The sequence below is a fragment of the Callorhinus ursinus genome, unplaced genomic scaffold, assembly GCF_003265705.2.
Source record: "Callorhinus ursinus isolate GAN/ISIS: 27379988/994484 unplaced genomic scaffold, GSC_fseal_2.0 scaffold54, whole genome shotgun sequence".
NCBI lineage: Eukaryota > Metazoa > Chordata > Mammalia > Carnivora > Otariidae > Callorhinus > Callorhinus ursinus.
The window spans coordinates 7,710,933-7,730,949 of record NW_027397116.1 but is presented as its reverse complement, the minus strand read 5'-3'; the positions used below and the strand labels follow the sequence as shown (position 1 = coordinate 7,730,949).

Below are 20,017 nucleotides of genomic sequence, written 5' to 3'. Positions count from 1 at the left end.
CTTCCATGGAAGTCACATTTAGCTTGGCGAGGAAACTCGGGAGTTCTCCCTGCTCTCCCCTTTCTCCAGAATAGTCTGTCAGAACTTCAATGAATGGTGGTAAAATAAAGCCTTACTGTCCTTTTGTGATGTTGACAGACTCTAAATAACGTATACTAATGTGATCATGGAATGACTTCAAATATACACCAATACTGGAGGGAATATGAGAGGGATAAAGCCCTTTGATATGTGAGAAAAAAGAAGAGGGGAAAAAAAAAAGGATAAAAACTGAACTTTTTCCAAATGGGAATGACCCTTACCATGTTTTTAAAGCCTTATGCCAAAGGCAGCCTTTATTGGAATATGATCAGATAAAGTGCCAGTCCTCTGGGAATGCCTTCGAACCTACAATATTTAGAATAGCTCTCAGCTCATTTGGAAATTTGAACACATCTTTCTTTGATTAACTTGCTCCTATATTTATGATTAAGATCACGCCCAGAGTTATGAGAGAGAGAGAATAGGGAAGAGAAATATTCTTCAAAATGAATATCACCAACATGAGCAAAGGCACCTGCCATCTTGGGCTGGGGTAATTTCCCAATTTTACAAGTGAAGAAATGAGGCTCCAAGAAATTAATAACATATTTAAGGGGAGTCATGACTTCATGGCCCCATGAGACCACCAACCCATACTTACATTAGCTACCCTGACTTCAGAGGACCTTGGAGCTTTCAGATATTGCTAGCTTCCTCTCGTTAACTCACACCCTTTTCACACTAACTGCTCATTTCAAACTTTACCACCTCTAGGATAATAAGACTTGTACCTTTGTGACTGTTTTGACAATCTATTCACTGAATAACAAGCTACCCCAAAATGTCATGGCCTCAAATAACAATCCGCTATTTGACACCATGTCTCAAAGGTACAGTCTTTCCACTAGTAGACATATACGCGAAGTACTCTTAAAGCAAAAGTTGGAGGATCCAGAGAAATGTCTCAGAATTCATTTCTTCTAGAAAGGGAGCTGTGAGAATTTAGGGGCAGGGGGAAGCCTGCCATCTTGGTTGGTCTCCTTGGGTAGAGCCATCTGTCTGACTCAAGAGATTCCCTTGAGCCCAACAATATTTACAGGAGGGCTATCTTAATAAATCGGATTGAGATCGGAGCAGGTTTGGTTAATTAATATGCACAGCCTTTTATTTAATCATGTTGGAACTATTTTTATTGTGTTTCAATGTGTGCACGAACATCCTCGGATTTGATGACTCCGTCTGTGCTCTCTGTTCACCCTTTATGAGGCAACATGGTGGAGGGTTCAAGGGCATGAGCATCGTGACCTGAGTTTCCTTAATAATTCCCGATTAGCTTGATGTTTACTGTAAAGGTGAAATGAAACAATGTCTCTAACTGCCAGATGGAGAGTGGGCATTCAACATACCCTAGTTCACTTCCTTCCATGTCATCTCCTAGATTTTGGCTTCAAAGGCTTTGATTCCTCAAAGAGGAAGAGCCCCCGACAGAATTACCTGCCAAAGTCAGTTGCCAGATTATTTTTAAGATCAATTTGTTAGCTTCAGACCACTAATAAAATCATGCAGAATAACTCCTTGAGAGACAGTGTGATGTCATGGGTTCATACATCATAAAACATCAGAGGAAAAATGTCATCTTCTTGCACAGCACTGGTATGAGGTCATTAGTGTTGTGCCCGACAGCTTGGTAGAATACTTAATCTGCTGATGGGCCCCTGTTGGTCAGTAGAAGATAAATGCACTAAAATGAAATAAGCTCAGGTGGATTTCAGAGGAATTCTGAATCCTATAGATAGAATATATATATATATAGATGTAGATAGATATCACACGTATATGTTATAATCTCTGCAGAAGATTTTAAACTATGCACACCCCTGAGGCTTTAGAGTGAAAATTCAAGGTTGATGGCCTAGGCCTGCTTTTGAAGGGACTCTAATGCTGTAACATGAAGGGTGAGGTTCCTGTCACTATAGGGAGCATGGCACTAACAGGGTTAATAAAAATTGCCCCCTTTCCGAACCCCAAACACATGCACGTGCATGTGTGCATACGCGCACACACATGCACACACACACACAGAGTTCAGTTTTCTCTTCTCATATTGCCCAAGGGTGTGTAAAAGAAAAAGAGGTCAGCCAAAAAAACTGTCTGTTAAATGAGACTTGCAAAAAGTGCTACTGAAAAAAAAGTTATACTGTGCTCTTGTTGTGCAGAATTTTACAGCATACAATCCCCTTAATGCTGATCCTCTCTCCAGTGCCACATTGGAGACACCCAGTAGAGTAACCCACTTAAAAAAAAAAAAAAAAAAAGCCATGAGGTATATGTAATAAACACTTTGTTTACACAAGGCTACTAATATCTCAGGTTTTTTCAAAATGATCGAATGACAGGCTTCCCTCATAAGGAAACTGGATCGTTATCATTTGCATTGTCATGACGTTACTAAGTGTCAACCCTGTGAGCAGACAGGACCCCAAAAGTCGTGCGAACAGTAGTCCTTCCCCACTGTATTCAAAGAAATGTTGATAGTCATACAATAGTAACTAATTCCATGTTCTTTTTGTGTGATATGATTGTGTAACAATATTGATAATTGTCACTAACACACAGTGTGCACTGTATCCTAGGCACTATTTTAAGTTTTATATAGATTGATTCATTCAATCCTTATAATAACCATCTGAGGTGGGTTCTTATCTTCATTTTACAAAGGAGGAGACTGAGGCACAGAGCAGTTAAGCAACTTGCCCAGGCCCATGGCAAAGGCAGAATTTGAACCCAGGCAGTCTGGCCCCAGGGGCCATGCTGCGGATCACTTGCCCACACTAGCAGGAAGAACGCAGGCTCTGGAGTGGGGCCGGTGGCAGTTCAAGGTGTGGTTTTACCCCTCTGGAGAGTCTGAGGAAGTCACGTCACGGAGCCAATTTCCACATCAGTAAAATGTGGGTAAGAACACCTACTTGGCCCGGACTTTGTAAAGCAAGGAGAGAATGCATGGAAACGCCTAGCACAATGTACTTCTACTCAGTGGTTACTCTCATTATTTTTACTATAGTTGCCAAAGCATTGAGTCTGAATTTTGTAAGAAACAGTCTCTTCAATTTATGATATGCTCACAATCTCTTAAAAATGAGAACTCACCCCATCTCCATTGCTGCGGAGTCAGGCTCTTGGTGGCTGCCCCAGGACGTTGCTTCAGAGCCTCCTGAAATACTATTTTCAACCTAGTTCTGCTCTTGGCCGTCTCACTCAGTTGCTGATGAGCAGCTCCAGGCAGGAAAGAAGAGAATCTTTGCAGGGGTGGGGAAGGGGGTTGTTTGGGGTCATCTTCCACCTCTTCTTATTTATAAGCGTTTTGGTCTTACAAATCACTCATGTCTCGGAGCCTCAGTTTTTCATCATTTAATGGAGGTAATGGTTCTTGTCTAATGAGTCACGGGGAGGAGAATGCATGTGAAGGGTCTGGCGCACATTGGATGCATAGGGAGTGCATTATTATTGGGGTTTTTTCTTATCATCCAGAACATGGTATATATTTCCCCTAGAGATGGCTTGTGATTATAAAACCACTCTGATTTTGTCAGTCATCTCTGGTTGGACGAGGACTCACTGGGCTGATTTCCTGGTACCAGTGGGGCAGAGCGGGGTTGTGAGGAGCAGCTGTGGTTTTGGCACTCTGTGTATTTGCTTTATCAAAACTCTCAGGGCACCAGGGGCGGGCTGGGGGCCGTGATGTGTCTTGCTTTTCTTCTCAAATGATTATAGAGTGACTGACCGTAGTGGGGTGTCTTTTTCCCTCGTCCCCGGCCCCTGTGACTACCTCTCCCTGCTTCACCACCACATGAATAGGCGTGAAATATATGCTTCCTGGATTGATTTTCATAAGGCTCCATTTTAAAAAATACCATTGGGGCGCCTGGGTGGCTTAGTCGTTAAGGTCTGCCTTTGGCTCAGGTCATGATCCCAGGGTCCTGGGATGGAGTCCCACATCAGGCTCCCTGCTCAGCGGGAAGCCTGCTTCTCCCTCCCCCACTCCCCCTGCTTGTGTTCCCTCTCTCGCTGTCTCTCTCTGTCAAATAAATAAATAAAAATCTTAAAAAAATAAAAATAAAAAATACTATTAATGTTTGCCAACTCTTCAACAACCTCCACCAGGGCAAAAAATGGTTCCGAGGGAGGATGTGTGTTTATTTCTTGATATCAACAGTGCTCAGATTTTTTTTGGAACTTCTCTTCTAGAACTGTGTTCAGAGCCTACAAATACATAACTTCGAATTCCTTCAATGGAAACAAATCCAAACTTCTGAAAGGCGGTGTTAATTTTCGAAAGCTGCCAAAGTTCTGGTGAAGAGGAAATTGAAAAGTAATTAATTTTCCTACGTGATCGCTGTTGTTAAAAGATAGATCTGAAATCCAGCCGCTTCTCATCTCTGCTGCTAACACCTTCGTCCAAGGGATTTTTGCCTCTCGCTTTTGCAGTGGCGTCCTGGCTGGTCTGGCTGTTACACCACCGCCCCCCCACCCCACCCCCAGTTCCCTTAGAGAGTGTGTGTAGTTAAGCGTGATTCCTGCTAAGAGATATTGGTCAGATCTAAATCCCCTGTTCAAAGCCTTGTGATGGCTTCTCACCTCACTTCGCCAAGAGGCCAAAGTCCTTACTGTGCCTGGACCTGTTTCTCACTAGCCCTCCCAACACCCCAGCCCCAGGCCTGACTGCCCTCACTCAGGTGCCTCCCCTGCACTGACCTCCTGGCTACACCTCAGACACCTGCGTTCACTCCCACCTAAACTGAGGCCCCTGTACCCTCCTCCCACATTGTCCTTCCCACTCTCTTCATTCGCTCAGGCACTTCCTCAGATATCACCCACTTAGAGAGGCCTTCGTGGTTACCCTAACATCTCAGGGCCCCTCTTCCCAACATTTCCTACCCCTACTCTCCACTGCACACTTCCTCTCCTCACCCCTCATCATTTTGCTGTACTTGATCTCCTGCCCCATCTCTATCTGGTTTATAGTCTCACCTCCACCCCTAGGGACAGATTCCCCGAACGGTGCATGGTGCATAGTGGGCGTTCAACAGATATTTTCCAGGGAATTGAAGAAACATTTCAAAATGAGATTCAAGTACGAGGAACTGTTGTGAAATAAGTGTGCAATATCACGAGAGGACTCTTTTGAGAAATATTTTTCCTTTATTTGGATTTGGAAATTCTGCTATATTTGTTTTAAAGGTATCTGTCTAACTATTGAGAAAGAAAGAAACATATATCTACCCATTTTTTGTGATTTATTCAGAGCTAGCACTGGTTAAGTGGATAATAATGATGTAGGTAAAAAAAAAAAAAAATTACATAAGAGATTCGTGAAACTGATATCCTTAGGTAATCCATAAACTTTGTTTGCAGAAAAACCAGGCTCATTACTTTATTTTTCGACTCATTGCTTTATAATCTCACCCCCTAAATTAAAGTTCTCAGCTGAATATAAGAAGGGCCTTCAATTGTATTGTCGGCCGTATGTGTTATTGGTAGTCAGGAAGCAGGAAAGGGGCTTGGAAGTGTGGTTTTCAAGTATGAGTGTGTTGGTGTCAGGCCAGAGTGGAACTGGAAAGGGAGATCAATTAAGAAAATCAGAAGATACGGCCCCAGAGAGCTTGCAGCAGTCCTGTTGGGGAGACTCCTTCCCCCCATAGCAGGAAACAACAGGAATTATCAAAATTCATAGGACTAGGCTGTGTGGACCAGCCTCAAGGACCGACGTGACTTGAGGTCTTGACTTAGTTTCCCTTCAGATGTTGTCACTGAATGTTGTATTGCACACATCTTTTCTTGCCTGTACTGATGAGACTTTTGCCCAGTTGAATCTTTTTCTCTGCTGTGTGATTTATAGATGATGGTCTTCTGACTGCCCTTGAGCTGTGACATCTGACATCACCGAGGAAAAGCTTTCGTGTGTGTGTGTGTGTGTGTGTGTGTGTGTGTGTGTGTGTGTTTGTAGCTTGAAGATATATCTGGTGACATTTCCATAAAGGTCATTAAAGATCTATATGTGCCATGCTTTATCCTAACTGCACACAGATACGTTTAATACAGGAACTCTGTACCATAAAGAGAAAGACTTAATATAATGACATAATAATGTAGATCTCTGAGCTCCAGAGAGACTGTATTTTTATGTGTGTCTTTCTTTTGAAGCTGATCCGTACTCCATGGGAGTCTACTCTGCAGGCTCTCTCAAAGCTCTCGTGAGGGATACATTACTACAGCCTCTTAGAGGGATGCAATTTCAAAGGAGCCAGGGCAATTACAACACAGGCCAATGGGAGAAGCAAGATAAGTATTGGGTCTGTTAAGTCACTTCTGAAGGACAATCAGGCAGTGTGTCGGTGTGTTAAGCTCACCCAGAGTGACCCAGCATTGTTGGAGGAGGCTGCAGTTGAGCAGGAACAGAGAGCTACATTTATGCCTCAGGGGAAGAAAAGCCATTTCGCCTACTTCTGATTCTCCGTAAAGCCCTGCTTTCTGTTCCTTGAAAATTCCCCTTCTTGCTTTTTCTCCCTTATTTTCATTCCACAGTGAAATATTTTAAATAGAAAGGGTAAAATCCAGTATAAAGTTGCTTACACTAATAATTCTTTCTGTCCTCCTTGTCATATACATGTCTATGATATATATATACACACACACACACAAACATATACATACAACACACACGCATACATAATCTCTGTGATGTGTGTGCATAAAATACCAAATTAATAGTATAAAAGATGGATTGTTTAAGGGCTTCTTTGTCACTTTATTGTGTGTGTCTTTCTAATGAAGTCTGTTAGTCAACAAGCATTTACCAAGAACGGACTGTGCAAAGACTTTGTGGAAGAATAAGAAAGAGCCAGAACATCCTTTGTTTTGAAGGACTTCATGGTCAGAGCATTTAGAACATACTCAACCCAGTGTAACCTACGAACGCCTATTTTGATAGTATGAATTGTGTTCCCTCAAAAAAAGATATGTTGAAATCCTAATCCCTAGGACCTCAGAATGTGACCTTTCTTGGAAATGGAGTTATTGTAGATACAATCTGTTAAGTCAAAATGAGGTCCTACTGCAGTAGGGGGTAGACCCTTCATTCTGTATGATCAGTGTCCTTATAGGAAGATGACCATGTAAAGACAGAGACACGCAGGGAGAATGCCGTAGCTTCCAGCCAACGAATGCCAAAGATTACCAGCAAAACACCAGGTGCTGGGAGAGGCAAGGAAGGATCCCCCATGGGAGGCTTCCCAGGAACATGGCCCAGCCAACACCTTGATTTCTGACTTCTTGCCCCCAGAACCATGTACCCCAGAGAGTACATTCTGCTCTTTTAAGCCACCCAATTTGTGGTGCTCTGTTCAGGCAGCCCCTGGGAGTCTAACACACTTACCAAGCAAACTCTAAGTTCAAGCTTCCGGTGCTTAGGACGGATGAAGGAGCCCTGCAGAGAAAGGAAGATTCCATTTATTTGTTCCCTTTTGTAATGACCCAGCACATCTCTATGATCTGGACTGTGTTCTCACAGTGCCCACTATTCTTGCCAACCTTTCAGACGTTAGTAGTTACCTTTTCACTTTGTTGATAGTTATCTCCTTGCTCCCAGTCAAGCTGCATCGGTGGCCTCATTGTGGCCTGTGAATACATGGCTTTCAATCGTTGGGAGACCTCGTTCCCTTACTAGAGTGTGCGCTGTTTTAAGAACAGGGACCCTCTTCTTGTCCTGGACAGAAGGGCAAAGCCTTGCTCACAGCAAGTGCTTAATAGCTGTTGAACTAAACTGGAGGAAGTGAGCTATAAAATAAATTGGAACAGATGAATAAATGAGGACTCAGGCACATATAAGATGCCCAGCAATTATTCAACAAATGAATGAGTAACCAAACCAATGAACTGATCATATAAAATATTTCAGAACCTATAGGTTGGTTCTGCAAGTGATATTTTGGAGAACCACCTGTTCCTCCTGCAGAGAAGCCAAGAAACACCTTCAGGAGTGTGCTCTGTTTGTTTGTGTGAGAGGAAATGTTGATAGTAGCAAGATTTCAACCCGGAGAGTCAACTCTCTAAAATTAAATCAATGAAGCCTCCAGTGTCTGCAAACTAGAGTACAGGGATTATGGAGATGTAAATAAGTACATGTTTCCCTCTCTCTTTTAGGAGCTGGCTATTCCCTTGGAAGAAATGGACATTTATGCACAGGCAGGATTACCCGTGAGGCCACTATGTGCAAGGGGCTGAATGCTTGGCACACACAGTAATTGCTGGGAGACTGGGACAAGAAAAGGGATTTCAGAGTGAAAGTAACCATTTCATTGAAAAGTGGGGCTGAAGAATAGAAAGGTTTTTGCTATTGTTAAGTTTGTTTTTGTTTTTAAGTAAAAACTGGGCGAGTGGGGAAGACATTCTGATAGGGATACTAGTCTAAACACAGAGTTGGGACACGGAATATGTTTTAGGGATAGTGTTTAGATTAGTTTTCTCGGGATGAGAGGCGAGTCTAAGATGGTAGATTGGTGGCAGGTTGTGTCTTAAATACTAAACTGCAGGATCTGGAGTTTATTCACTAGACAGTAGAAGCCTCTGGAAGATTTTGACTAGATAAGGAACGTAATTATAATAATAATTCACGTTCACCTGAATACCAGCAATGTGATAGATGCTTTCCCTACTCGTGTGTTATTTAATTCTCTTAACCATGGAAGGTGGGTTTTATTAGCCCATTTCATAGATAAGAAAATCACAGATCCAGTAAGTGCTAGTTTTTGTTGTTTGCCTGACCTCCAAGCCTATGAGACTTTTTGCTACACTAACGATTTCCAGAGGCACTTGGCAAGCCCTGTGGGGTTCTTCAAAGAAACCTAAGGGACCACAGGATTGAATTGTCACTTGACGAAAATGGACAAGACTCCTGGACTAAACTGGGCCTCACACCTCACGCTAGGGAAGTTCTATATTGTTTCTGCTGTATATAACATAACCATGGAGTGTTGACTAAAGAACCAGGGCCACCCAGGAAAGAAGGACCCAAGGATCCAGCTAGAGGGTATGGTTTTGGCCCTAGGTGATTTAACGCTGGTACCGTCACCCTGACGAAGCACACGGTTGCTGGTACTATGTGGCTAAGAAGAATAGCATATGTGTTGATAGCAAACAGGATTCGGAGAGCTCCCAAAAGGCTAAAATCCAAGGTCAGGGTCAAATAAGAAGTTCAAAATTAACAAAGATCATGCGTAATTTGCATTTAGGTTCGAGAATGAATTACATAAACATAGACTGGAGCAGTGGTTCTCAGAGTCGACCAGCAGTTTGTGCATCACCTAGGAATATGTCAGAAGTGCAGATTCTTGGGCCCCAGTCTCATCCCTATCAGATCAGAAAGTCTGGGGGGTTAGGGCTCAGCAGTCTGTGTCTTATGTAATAAGCCCTCCAGATGTTTCTAACGCAGGCTGAATTTAGAGAACCACGCAGCTAGATAAACCACCTTCCCTTCCCTTTTTGCCTCCCTTCATTTCTTTCTCTTTATTCCATGTCATTCCAGAAAGGATTTGGGATGGAAAATCTGACTTAATGGTTTGTGTCAGGACAAAGGTTTTATTTTATAAAAAGTTTACTATGACTCAATGGTGTGATGTGGTTACTGCCAAAAGTAAATAGTTTGCATTAAAAATAGTGACCAGAACAAGGGAAGCCACAGCCCCTCTTTTCCACATGTGGCACATTCTGTAATGTTCTCCACATCCTGCTAGACTGCATCTGAGTATGTTGAAGAAGTAATTACAAGAGGAGCATCGAAGGGGGGCTTGACAAGGATGGTGAAGCTCCTCAAACCTTGTTCTGAAAGAAGCAGGTGAGAGAAGGCGCCTCCTATGATTGGGGCCTGACAGAGAAAAGAAAGAGAATTTTATATCTTGTTCCAGAGAACAAAACACAATATGAGGAAGCCCTCTCCTCTGGAATGAAGAGGGCAGGATGTTAGTCCAGACCTTTCCTACAGGGCTGTGGTCACGCAGGTACGTATTTCAGGCTTCTTTCCCTTTGGCTGCAAACTGCAGATGATAAGGGCCATGATGTCCACTCCACAGGGTTTTTGTGAAGACCAAAAAAAAACATGAACATGTGCAAATATTTGAAAAACTGGAAATGATAGTATGGATATGAAGCAATGATATTATTATTAAGTAGAACTAGTTGGAGATTTTACATCCAAGAGAAGGAAGGATTACAACATACAAATTATTCAGAAGTGAGAGGGCCTTTCTCAAGAAGTCCTGAGTCCGCTGTTACGAGAAGTCTTCAGACAAAGACCGAGATGTCAATGAATGAATCGTATGGGTTGAAGCCGATGGCCTTCTGGTCCCTTTCTGACACTGATATTTCATGATAGGGAAGTTAAAGCACATCTGAGACAAAGTGCTCAGGGAGGGCCCACAGAGTAGGTGCTTAATTCAGCATTTACTAATCACTCTGTGCCAGTAACCGCAAACATTTAAATGCATTTAAATGTTAAGTACAATAAAAACATTAAATGCATTTAAAAACAACTAGTTAACCTGGTGTTGGGTTTTTCTCTACAGCCCTATTGTTAAATTTACCTTCGCATTAGAAGTCTGGGTTGAATTGGCCCCCTGGTTCTCCTTTAGGTCCGTTGATGTCTTAATATGCAAAGTAAAATGGAATTCTTAATGCTTTCTTATACCTCTTTCTAGTATCTCATGGGAGAGGAATACGTATCGCCCTTGGGGTCTAAGCCAAACCTGAGTTGATTTACAACGTTATTCCTCTAAGCCTAAGATTTCCTCTGGCTGTAATTTTGCATCTAGTCTTCTATTTCTTTCTTTTTTTCTTTCTTTTTGCCCTGAACTATTGGGTAACATCAGTGACTTTTGCCTCAATCCACTCCTGATTGGCTGCTTTCCAGTGGCAGAGAGATGAATGGATCCTTCTGTGTAGGGAGTTTTGTAATTCAGTGAAGAGTTTAGAGCCTTGCCAAAGGCGGTATGTGGGTATTTTGCACATATTATAGATAATGTGTGTATATCAATAATGTAATGAAGGTAACATTCATACCACTGTGGGTGGTAGCTAAGCGAGGGGCAGCTAAATTTCATTTTCAATATATTAGAAGCTCTCCTTTCCAATTCAATCAGAAACAGTTGTTCATCTGTTAAAGAAAAAAGTCAAAACGGGATTATAGAAACAGGAGAGAGTGAGTGAGTGAGAGAGGGGAATAAATATTTTAACAAAACATATATATGTATATGCGTATGCATACGCAAAGACACACACACACACACCCACACACACTCTTTACATGCTGAGTGTTTTATAAAAGGCCAAGGACTTTTCTATGGCTCTGACTACTGCCAATCCATGTTGTATTTTTTGCATGAACCACATCCATTATGCATCATCTAAAATTTCTAGTTTTTCATTTCTTTGAAGAAGAAATTTCAGGATAATTGTTGAGCAGCCCGAGTGGAGGATCCTTCTAGGGATGTTTGTTTGTTTTTTAAGTTATTTATTTATTTATTTAGAGAGTGAGCAGGGGGAGGAGCAGAGGGAGAGGGAGAGAGAGAACCCCAAGCAGACTCCATGCTGAGTGTGGAACCTGATGTGGGGCTCGATCTCATGACCCTGAGATCACAACCTGAGCCAAAATCAAGAGTTGCATGCTTAAATCACCTGAGCCACCGAGGCACCCCGGGATCCTTCTAGGTTGTTATCATATTATTCCTGTTGTTATTTCTTCTATAGCTGTCTCTCTGACATCTGAAATTAGAAAAAGGGTTTGTTGTGGTAAAATATACATAAATTTAACCTTTTAACCACTTTTTAGGTATATAATTCTGTGGCGTTAAGTACATTTACAATGTCATACAACCACTACCACTCACTATTTCCAGAAATTTCCCATCATCCCAAACAGAAACTCTGCACCCATTAAATAGCAACTCCTCGTTTTCCTTCCCTACCACCCCTAGTGACTTCTATTCTGCTTTCTATCTCTATGAATTTGCCTATTCTAGGGGCCTCATGGAAGTGAAATCATATATTATTTGTCCTTTGGTGTCTGGCTTAGTTCACTTAGCATAATGTTTTCAAGATTCATCCACATTGTAATGTGTCAGAATTTCATTCATTTTTATGGCTAAATAATAATCTGTTATGTGTATACAGTACATTTTATTTATATTGTTTGTGTATCTATTGATGAACACTTGGGTTGTTTTCACTTTTCAGCTATTGTGAGTAATGTTGCTATGAACATTGGGGTGCAAGTATCTGTTTGAGCCCTGCTTTCAGTTCTTTTGGTTATATACCTAGGAGTGGAATCACTGAATCAAATGGTAATTCTATGTTTACCTTTTTGAGGAACCACCAAACTGTTTTTTTTTTTTAAGTGTTTTTAAAGCAATTTGTACTGAAGACTTTACAAAGCATTCAACTTGGTTTTCACAAAAGCAACAACACTCTTAAATATCGGGCCTGCATTTTATAATTTCTAGACCATTTGATTCCCCTGGATAATTACAATATCAAGTCCAACTAGCATACACAGGTTGAGAAACATATACAGTTGATATTTGCTAAGCATACAACTCAACGGATAAGACCAGAAGTTCTCGAAACATACTAGAGAGTAGTTTTCCAGCAATGAACCCCAGCATAAACCAATATATATTACAGAACAAATGGAGAATACCGATTAATCTGGCTAGTTAAGTGGAAGCCAGTTAAGAGAGCTTCTAGTTTCAACTAAACTATCTTTGTCATGATACGATGTGTAGAGGAATTTAGAAGCAACTCTGACTCTGGAAAAAAACAGCTGCATATCCACGACTGTTCATGTTCAATACACTTGTTGGGAGACTGGAGAAAGTTGACAGCAAAGGCTAAAATGGAGTGGGAAGTTGACTGACTGTATAAACTCTTGAATTGGAGGAAGTCCTAATCGATAATAGCAGGGGGTTGATTTTCTTCCCTTCCAGTTTAATTTTGTGTGGGTGATAAATGGAAGATAAACAGGGAATAGGGAGGTTGTGCCTATTCTTAGAAAGAAGTTACCTTTCAAGTTAAGATTTCAGGCTTTGAGATATGATTAGAAGGTTTTCTAGGCAGTTCTGAGACAACACCACGAAGCTGTAGGAGGAGTACTTTTATAGAGCATCATTCATCCTAGTTAGTGACCCAAGTGATTAAAGGTTTGGGAAATTGCCCCTCTAAATGTGGGCTAAAGGAACAGGGTTTATTTAGCTTAGAGAGAGAGAGTGGGCATGCTGAGGGGGACTTAATAATAGTCTCCAAGAATATGAAGGATAGTCTTTGAGTGATGGAAAGCAGCTGTTTCCTGTTTCCACTGAGGACTTGGTAAGAAAGAATGGAGTTCAATTGCAACAAGTGAGTTTAAGAACTCCTTGGCCATAAAGTTTGAGACAGCAAACCCACAAGACCAAAGCCACCTCTCTGTTTCAGAATTGTGCAACTAACTAGCTGTCGTTCTTGGGTGGTTTAAATGGGCTTGTTCTTGAACTAGCAAAAAGACATAGAGAATCAATCAGTCAGGTGAGAATATGAAGTTGTCCACTGTTAGAACCTACTGGTGTTTTGTGGCCGAGGAAGCACTTATTAGAAGATGAGATTTAAGAAATAAAAAAGTTTCAGAATCTTTTTGCTCCCTTTTGGTCTGCTTTTAAAGCAAGATCATCTAAATTTACCCCTTCTCTCTGAGGTGAAAAATTTCCATAGATTTGCTGGTATGTGCTTTTTCTGCCCATTTGGTCAATACAGTCATTAAAAAAATTCTGTGTCTTCAGTGATATTTATATCAGAGATAGATATCATAGATATTTGATGTATTATATATACATATATATAATATGTAATTAATACCACAACGAAAGCAATGTTTTGTTCTAGACATTGTGTCTAAGTGTTAGGGATAAGAAGATAAATAAGACATACACTGTGCTGATTAGGAGCAAAGCAAATATAAAAGCATTATGAAATAATGCATCAATATAGGAGGTACACTAGGGGAAAAAATTTAAAATCAGAAAAATGCATTCTGGATTTGCTACCAATTTTTAAGCAGCGAGGCAGAGGGAACTGCCTGTGAAAACTTCGCAACCATTGTTTTATAATTTTTATCCTAGGTTAGGTTAATTATACCATTTATTATGAATTGGATACATGGTGTCTTATTTGTCCAACTGGGAGTGTTTTCAAGGCAAGGTTTTATTTCCAGAGGATTGGGCTGCTGTGAAGCTGTATCTTTAAAGTTACAGGTTTATGAGCATTAACTGTGTATACATTCCACAAGTTATATTTCCATCTTGTACCAACATTTATTTTATTCTTATTTAAAAATCTTTACTTCTATCACTGAATGGTTTTTGGTTACCTGGAAGGGGGTAAGGATGAACTGTGATTCAAATCTGACCCCCATAACTCTTTGGCTTCAAAATCCAGCACTGAAATGGGGAAATTAGGGGTTTGCCTTGAATCCTCTCGCCCTATGTGTTCACCACGAGGCACTGAGTGAGTTACTGAACCTCCCCGAGACTCAAGTTTCATTAATCTACTTTACAGGAATGTTTTGAGGATGAAATGAAATGAAATAATGTGTGCCAAGCCCAGAGTCCAGTGCGCCCAGCCCTCAAGCCATGTTTACCTGCTTCCTTTAATTCACCAAGAACATCTCTCCCCTGTGGTAGAATCATGATTGCCTCTAGCTTGCCTTCACTTAGTGGGGTGTGTTGACCCTCAGGGGCAAGACCTGGAGAGTAGGTTTTGTCTAAAATTCATTGAGGGCCCCCCAAAGTTCCATTGTGAGAATCTCTTTCCTTTCTTAAACTTACTTCATCCAGAAAAAACGTCTATCCTAATGCCAAATATTTTAGGAAGCATTTGTTGCTGAATTATCTGAACGAGTCATGTATGCACATGGAAGAAAAGTCCTTTTAAAATCAGCAGGAAGATTATGCATTTTTGTTTTGCAGGGTTGAAAGAAGAGTACGTAAGGCTTCTAGATATTCAGTCATTAACCGACACTGATTAAATTGAGTGCTGTGCCTGGGAATGGCGTCAAATTGAAGAGACGTGGTCACTGCCCTGGGGAAGCGTAGGAACTTGTTGGAAAGACCAGCCCACTTGTATGAAACGAGCCCAGAATAGTTAGACTCAATGTCGGGAAGGGCAGTATAAGCCCCTGAGTACTGAGGGAAGGCAAGATACAGGTTTGGGTAGGGATTTAATAGAGCTCTAGGAGACTTGAGATCTTGGTTTGACTGGCTCATAAAACACTCTCATTTAAAGACAGACAGAATTTTTAAAAACCACCTGAAGTGTTCACTTCCTATAGAAACCCAAGAACCTACTGCAGTTGCTCTTCACATATTTGAACTAAATGAATCCTTCTAAAGTCTCAGTGTTCAGGCTGATTGGCTTTCAGAGTCTCACTCACACTATGCCAGACTGCTCCTGCCCCAATTCATTCTTTGTCTGTGGGATATGGAATATCTCTATCAATCATAACAAGTCACATGGAGACTAAAAACCCCAGCTAGACACTTACCTCAAAAGCTGAGGCATGCCACATATTGTAATGTGGGTGGATTTAGGAACCAGGGTTGGGACATTTTTCTCTATATTAGAAGGAGATTTATAGGTCAGGACCTTTAGAGGGTGAGCATGGGTCCTCTGGACCTCTCATCCTGTCCCTCCCCACCTCCCAGCTCCCCAGATTAAAAAGCAGAACAACAAAACCGTTAACTTAATAGCATAGAATTTATGGCTGAAATCTTACAAAGCTTATGTCAGCAAAGTAAAATAATTACTGTCACTTTCTCTTAGACACTTGGCTTTATGGTTCCTGTCACCTTTATCATAACACACAGCTGACTTAGTAGCTCTGTTTTTTATGGCATGTGGCCTGGTGTTATGCTTTTATGCACACGTGCTATGGGATGACAATACATGGGTGTACCAGAGTGGAGCTAAGTTTAGATAATGAATTGGAATACTGTTAATGGTTTTGGGTTAGTCATGCTGACCTTATGCCAGCTGAGCTTGTTCCCTCTCTCTCTCCTTCTCCAGATTCTCAAATCCAAAGATTTAACGTCTCCAACCCAGCGCTACATTGACAGCAAAGTCGTCAAGACGAGAGCAGAAGGCGAATGGCTTTCCTTTGACGTGACTGACGCCGTCCATGAATGGCTCCACCATAAAGGTTACAGCTGCCCTCTGTCCTCCTCCCTAGATGCTCAGTGACCCCACGTTACTGTAAGTTGATTGCAGATTTAAGGGTATTGTCACACCTCCAAATGACCTCCTTGACTTAATGTTTTCCAGACAGAAACCTGGGATTTAAAATAAGTTTACACTGTCCCTGCTGCACCTTTGTACCATCTAATAATTACATCATTCCCAATAAAAGTGAAGAGCTAGAAGCAAGATTTGCAGGTAACTGAAACTTGGTCATACGAGATGGGGCAGGGAAGGGTCTATATTCATGATCTCATGGGGGATGAAGTCCGTTTGCATGTGAGGAGGGGATTATTGGGTGAGGCTGGGGAGTTGTAATCGTCTGGGTAAAGATAAGGTTGGAGAAAGATATATGAAGGCAGAAGGGATTGGGACCAAGCAATTGGTTCCCTGTTTACGCTGCTCCTTGCCCAGTGATGACTTGGCAGTACTAACTGACTGATTCATCAACTTTCCAAACTATTAGTCAGGTAAGCCCTTTATTCTTCATTCAAGCAAGCCAACTTTCCAGCTATGCTGATATTACAGCAGAAGATAGCATACATTCAAGGACACCCATTGATAATGCCCCAGGTGCAATGTCGGGAGACCTACAACCATATTTCACTTGGGAAGCCCCTCATACCATAGCCTCCTTACCTCACCTCCCATGTATCAGAACACTCCACCATTTCTAGCTGGTGCCCAGTATTTCCGGTGGCTGCCTGATCAGACTTTTGGAATAATTTATAAAGACATAACGAGGCTTTAGTTGTTCCCTGTTCCTGCTCACCTCTTAGTGATTAGCCAAAGGTCAAGGAGAATGAAGAGATGCCAAGGGTTGGAGTTGCTTCTCTTATTAGCTAACCAGTTCGATTGATGAGAGGTAAAGAGGGATGGCTGCCATGTGCTCGTGCCACAGCGGCTCCACACCAGCATGCCAGGGAGCTGATTTCCCCTCCCCAGCTACCACCACCCAGGACTTCCGTCCACTTGCAGAAGGCTACGGTGGGCCCTTGCTCATGGAAAAATACTCCCGGAGGTCTAGAGATTTTTTTCAGTCTCTAACCTAGCCATGATTCTCTAGAGTGTGGAGATTAAGTGCTTAAACTGGCAGTCTCTTGAGCATGCTTTGGGGAGCTCGAGTTTCTAAATCTCAGATGGAATCAGGAAAGTGTTGAGGATGCCATAAAATAAATGAAAAAGCCCTTTCTTCACAGCTTCCCCAAATAGCATTAAGTAAGGGTGACTTCTGTTTCCCTTGAACCTAATTCACTGCAATTTCGTGTAAGTCTCAGGTTGTGTTCATGAGGAAAGTCTTTTGAGTTTAGGAGTCTGAGGAAGAGAGTGAACTGGCAGGGACAAGACATGTTCTTTTGCTGTGCCTTCCGTCACTGAGGGGCTGAACACAGCCTGAACTGAGGGTTGACTAAAATAAACTACCTAGGTTGCCCTTGGACTATGGTCAGAGTCTTCTTCTGTAGTGACCTTCATAACCAACAAGGCCTGCCTTGGACACTGAACTGCCTCCTGCCAAGAGCCTCAGTGAGAAGTGTCCATTGTCACCTGTGATTGTCTCCTCGTGCCATATCTATTTCCGTGGGGAATGGCGGTAGCCAGCTGATGATGCTCTTGTGAGGTCATCACGGCTGTTTGTGACAAGATACAAAGGAAAAAAGAATGGCTGGTTATATTTGATGAAGGTAAAGCTAAATGTTTGTTACCCAAATGCATTTTTTCAAGGTATTGATGGCACCTCCACATATACCAGTGGTGATCAGAAAACTATAAAGTCCACTAGGAAAAAAAACAGTGGGAAGACCCCACATCTCCTGCTAATGTTGTTGCCCTCCTACAGACTTGAGTCACAACAGTCCAACCGGCGGAAGAAGCGTGCTTTGGATGCAGCCTATTGTTTTAGGTAAAGGAAATAAAAATAAAACAAAGTAATTACATCTGTTAACTCTTAACACTGCCTTTGTCTTTTCTTACAAATTGACCTAAATTCCACTTGTTGCTTAAGGCCAGGTGTAGTACAGGAGAGCCATCATACCTCCTAAGAGCATTCTTCCCAGAGGCTTTAAACAGTTTTTCTGTGTGGTAGTCCTCAACCCCTTGCAATGCACCAAGTGTGAAGTCAGAAAATTTTTTCCCAAATCCCTCTGAAGTGCTTTGGGGTTGAAGAAGAAAATGAGCTCCCTGCTCCCCAGAGCAATTATAAGGTTACTTGAAGCGTATGATGGCGGACCCTTAATTGGAAAGACTCACCATCTGTATGAAGCCCTCACCCCCCCGCCCCACGGTAGAGTGCCCATGGCCATGCCCTTTTTCACAGAGATGAGAGAAATAGAAGAAGAATGCTATTTATTGTGTCATTAGCTACAGAATCTGAGAGAAGTGAGGGCAACACAAATTTATTTCCCACTCCTGAAAGAGTTCATGGAGGGGAGAGTACGAGTGTTCTCCTGGGGTTTCTTATCAAGCCTCATAAGAGGAAAGTTCTTTCTTTATTTTGAGAGCTATGGGGCAGTAAGGGGTTCTCACTGATAAAGTGCTCAAAGAGCTCATGAGTAAAAGGGCTTTTTTTGCTCGCCAGAGTCAGTGGTTGCACGAAGTGAAGTTCCACGTGTCTTGATCTCTGGCTCATTCCCAGGTCTAGGGACAGGAGATGAAATAATGGATTCGTTCTCAAAGGCAAATGCCTTAGATGGTTCTTTGAAAATGGCTGTTGTATTCCATTCATTTTGTATTTGAAAGGGCAATCGAGGCTGACTGGCAAAACTGTCCAGTGTTAGTTGGAAAGGGGGGATTGGTCTCTTCAGCCACCTCTCTGCTTCTATCTAGTCATTCAAGAGAAAGGTTTGACTTTCAAGGTCACAGCCAAGGGACACGGGGTATAGAATTCATAATGGAAAGTAGCACAGCAGGTCACCATGACATTCCATCGTGAAAGTCATTTGAGATTACTATAAAACCATTCAAACCTGGCCCATGATACTTGTTCATTGGATGCTGTTTGCATGAGTGAAGGAGTCATTTTTCTGACTTGGAATGAGGCATGGGGGGTGGGTGGGAAATCAGCTGTAAAAGCTCCACCACTCTTTCTTCTAACAGAAATGTGCAGGATAATTGCTGCCTACGTCCACTTTACATTGATTTCAAGAGGGATCTTGGGTGGAAATGGATACATGAACCTAAAGGGTACAATGCCAACTTCTGTGCCGGAGCGTGCCCATATTTATGGAGTTCAGACACTCAGCATAGTAGGGTAAGTATTTGGCTCCATCTCTTCTATTTTGGGATCTCTAACGTGTACCTGCTGATAACATGTCCAGTGGATTCTAATTAGCCTGGTGCCCGTTCATCATCACACATGAATGGGTACTGGAGAAATCCTTTTGAATGGGGGGTCAAGAATGTAGGGGGTAGGTGAAATCAGAAGTAACACTGATCAGTTTGAAAAGTAGATTTTACCTTCCCAATTCAATGATAAGCAACCAGAAGACCGTTTTGTTCATTTTTTCCTTTATTTTATATTGTAAGGGATTAGTAGCTGTAAAAAATCTTTTGGAATCAAAATATCACTTGGGGTCATGTACAGCTTGGATGTGAAGGGACCCAGGTCCCCATCTAAAAAAAGGAGCCGTCATCATCTGCATCAACGACTGTCATAGAGGAAAGAACTTTGAGGACCTCAGTTGATGCTTTGGCA

General features: G+C 41.9%; 1 protein-coding gene across 3 annotated transcripts in view; it reads left to right on the top strand.

Moving 5' to 3' along the window:
• TGFB2 (transforming growth factor beta 2) overlaps window positions 1-20,017 on the top strand; it is an 81,417-nt gene that overhangs the window by 56,027 nt on the left and 5,373 nt on the right. For 2 of the 3 annotated variants that reach the window (XM_025892273.2, XM_025892274.2), the window contains 4 exons: window positions 16,159-16,291; window positions 16,414-16,524; window positions 18,049-18,226; window positions 19,420-19,573. In XM_025892273.2, the coding sequence (XP_025748058.1) occupies window positions 16,159-16,291; window positions 16,414-16,524; window positions 18,049-18,226; window positions 19,420-19,573 (576 nt within the window). The remainder of the gene's footprint in view (window positions 1-16,158; window positions 16,292-16,413; window positions 16,525-18,048; window positions 18,227-19,419; window positions 19,574-20,017) is intronic. The other variant, XM_073884114.1, reaches the window with a different exon arrangement.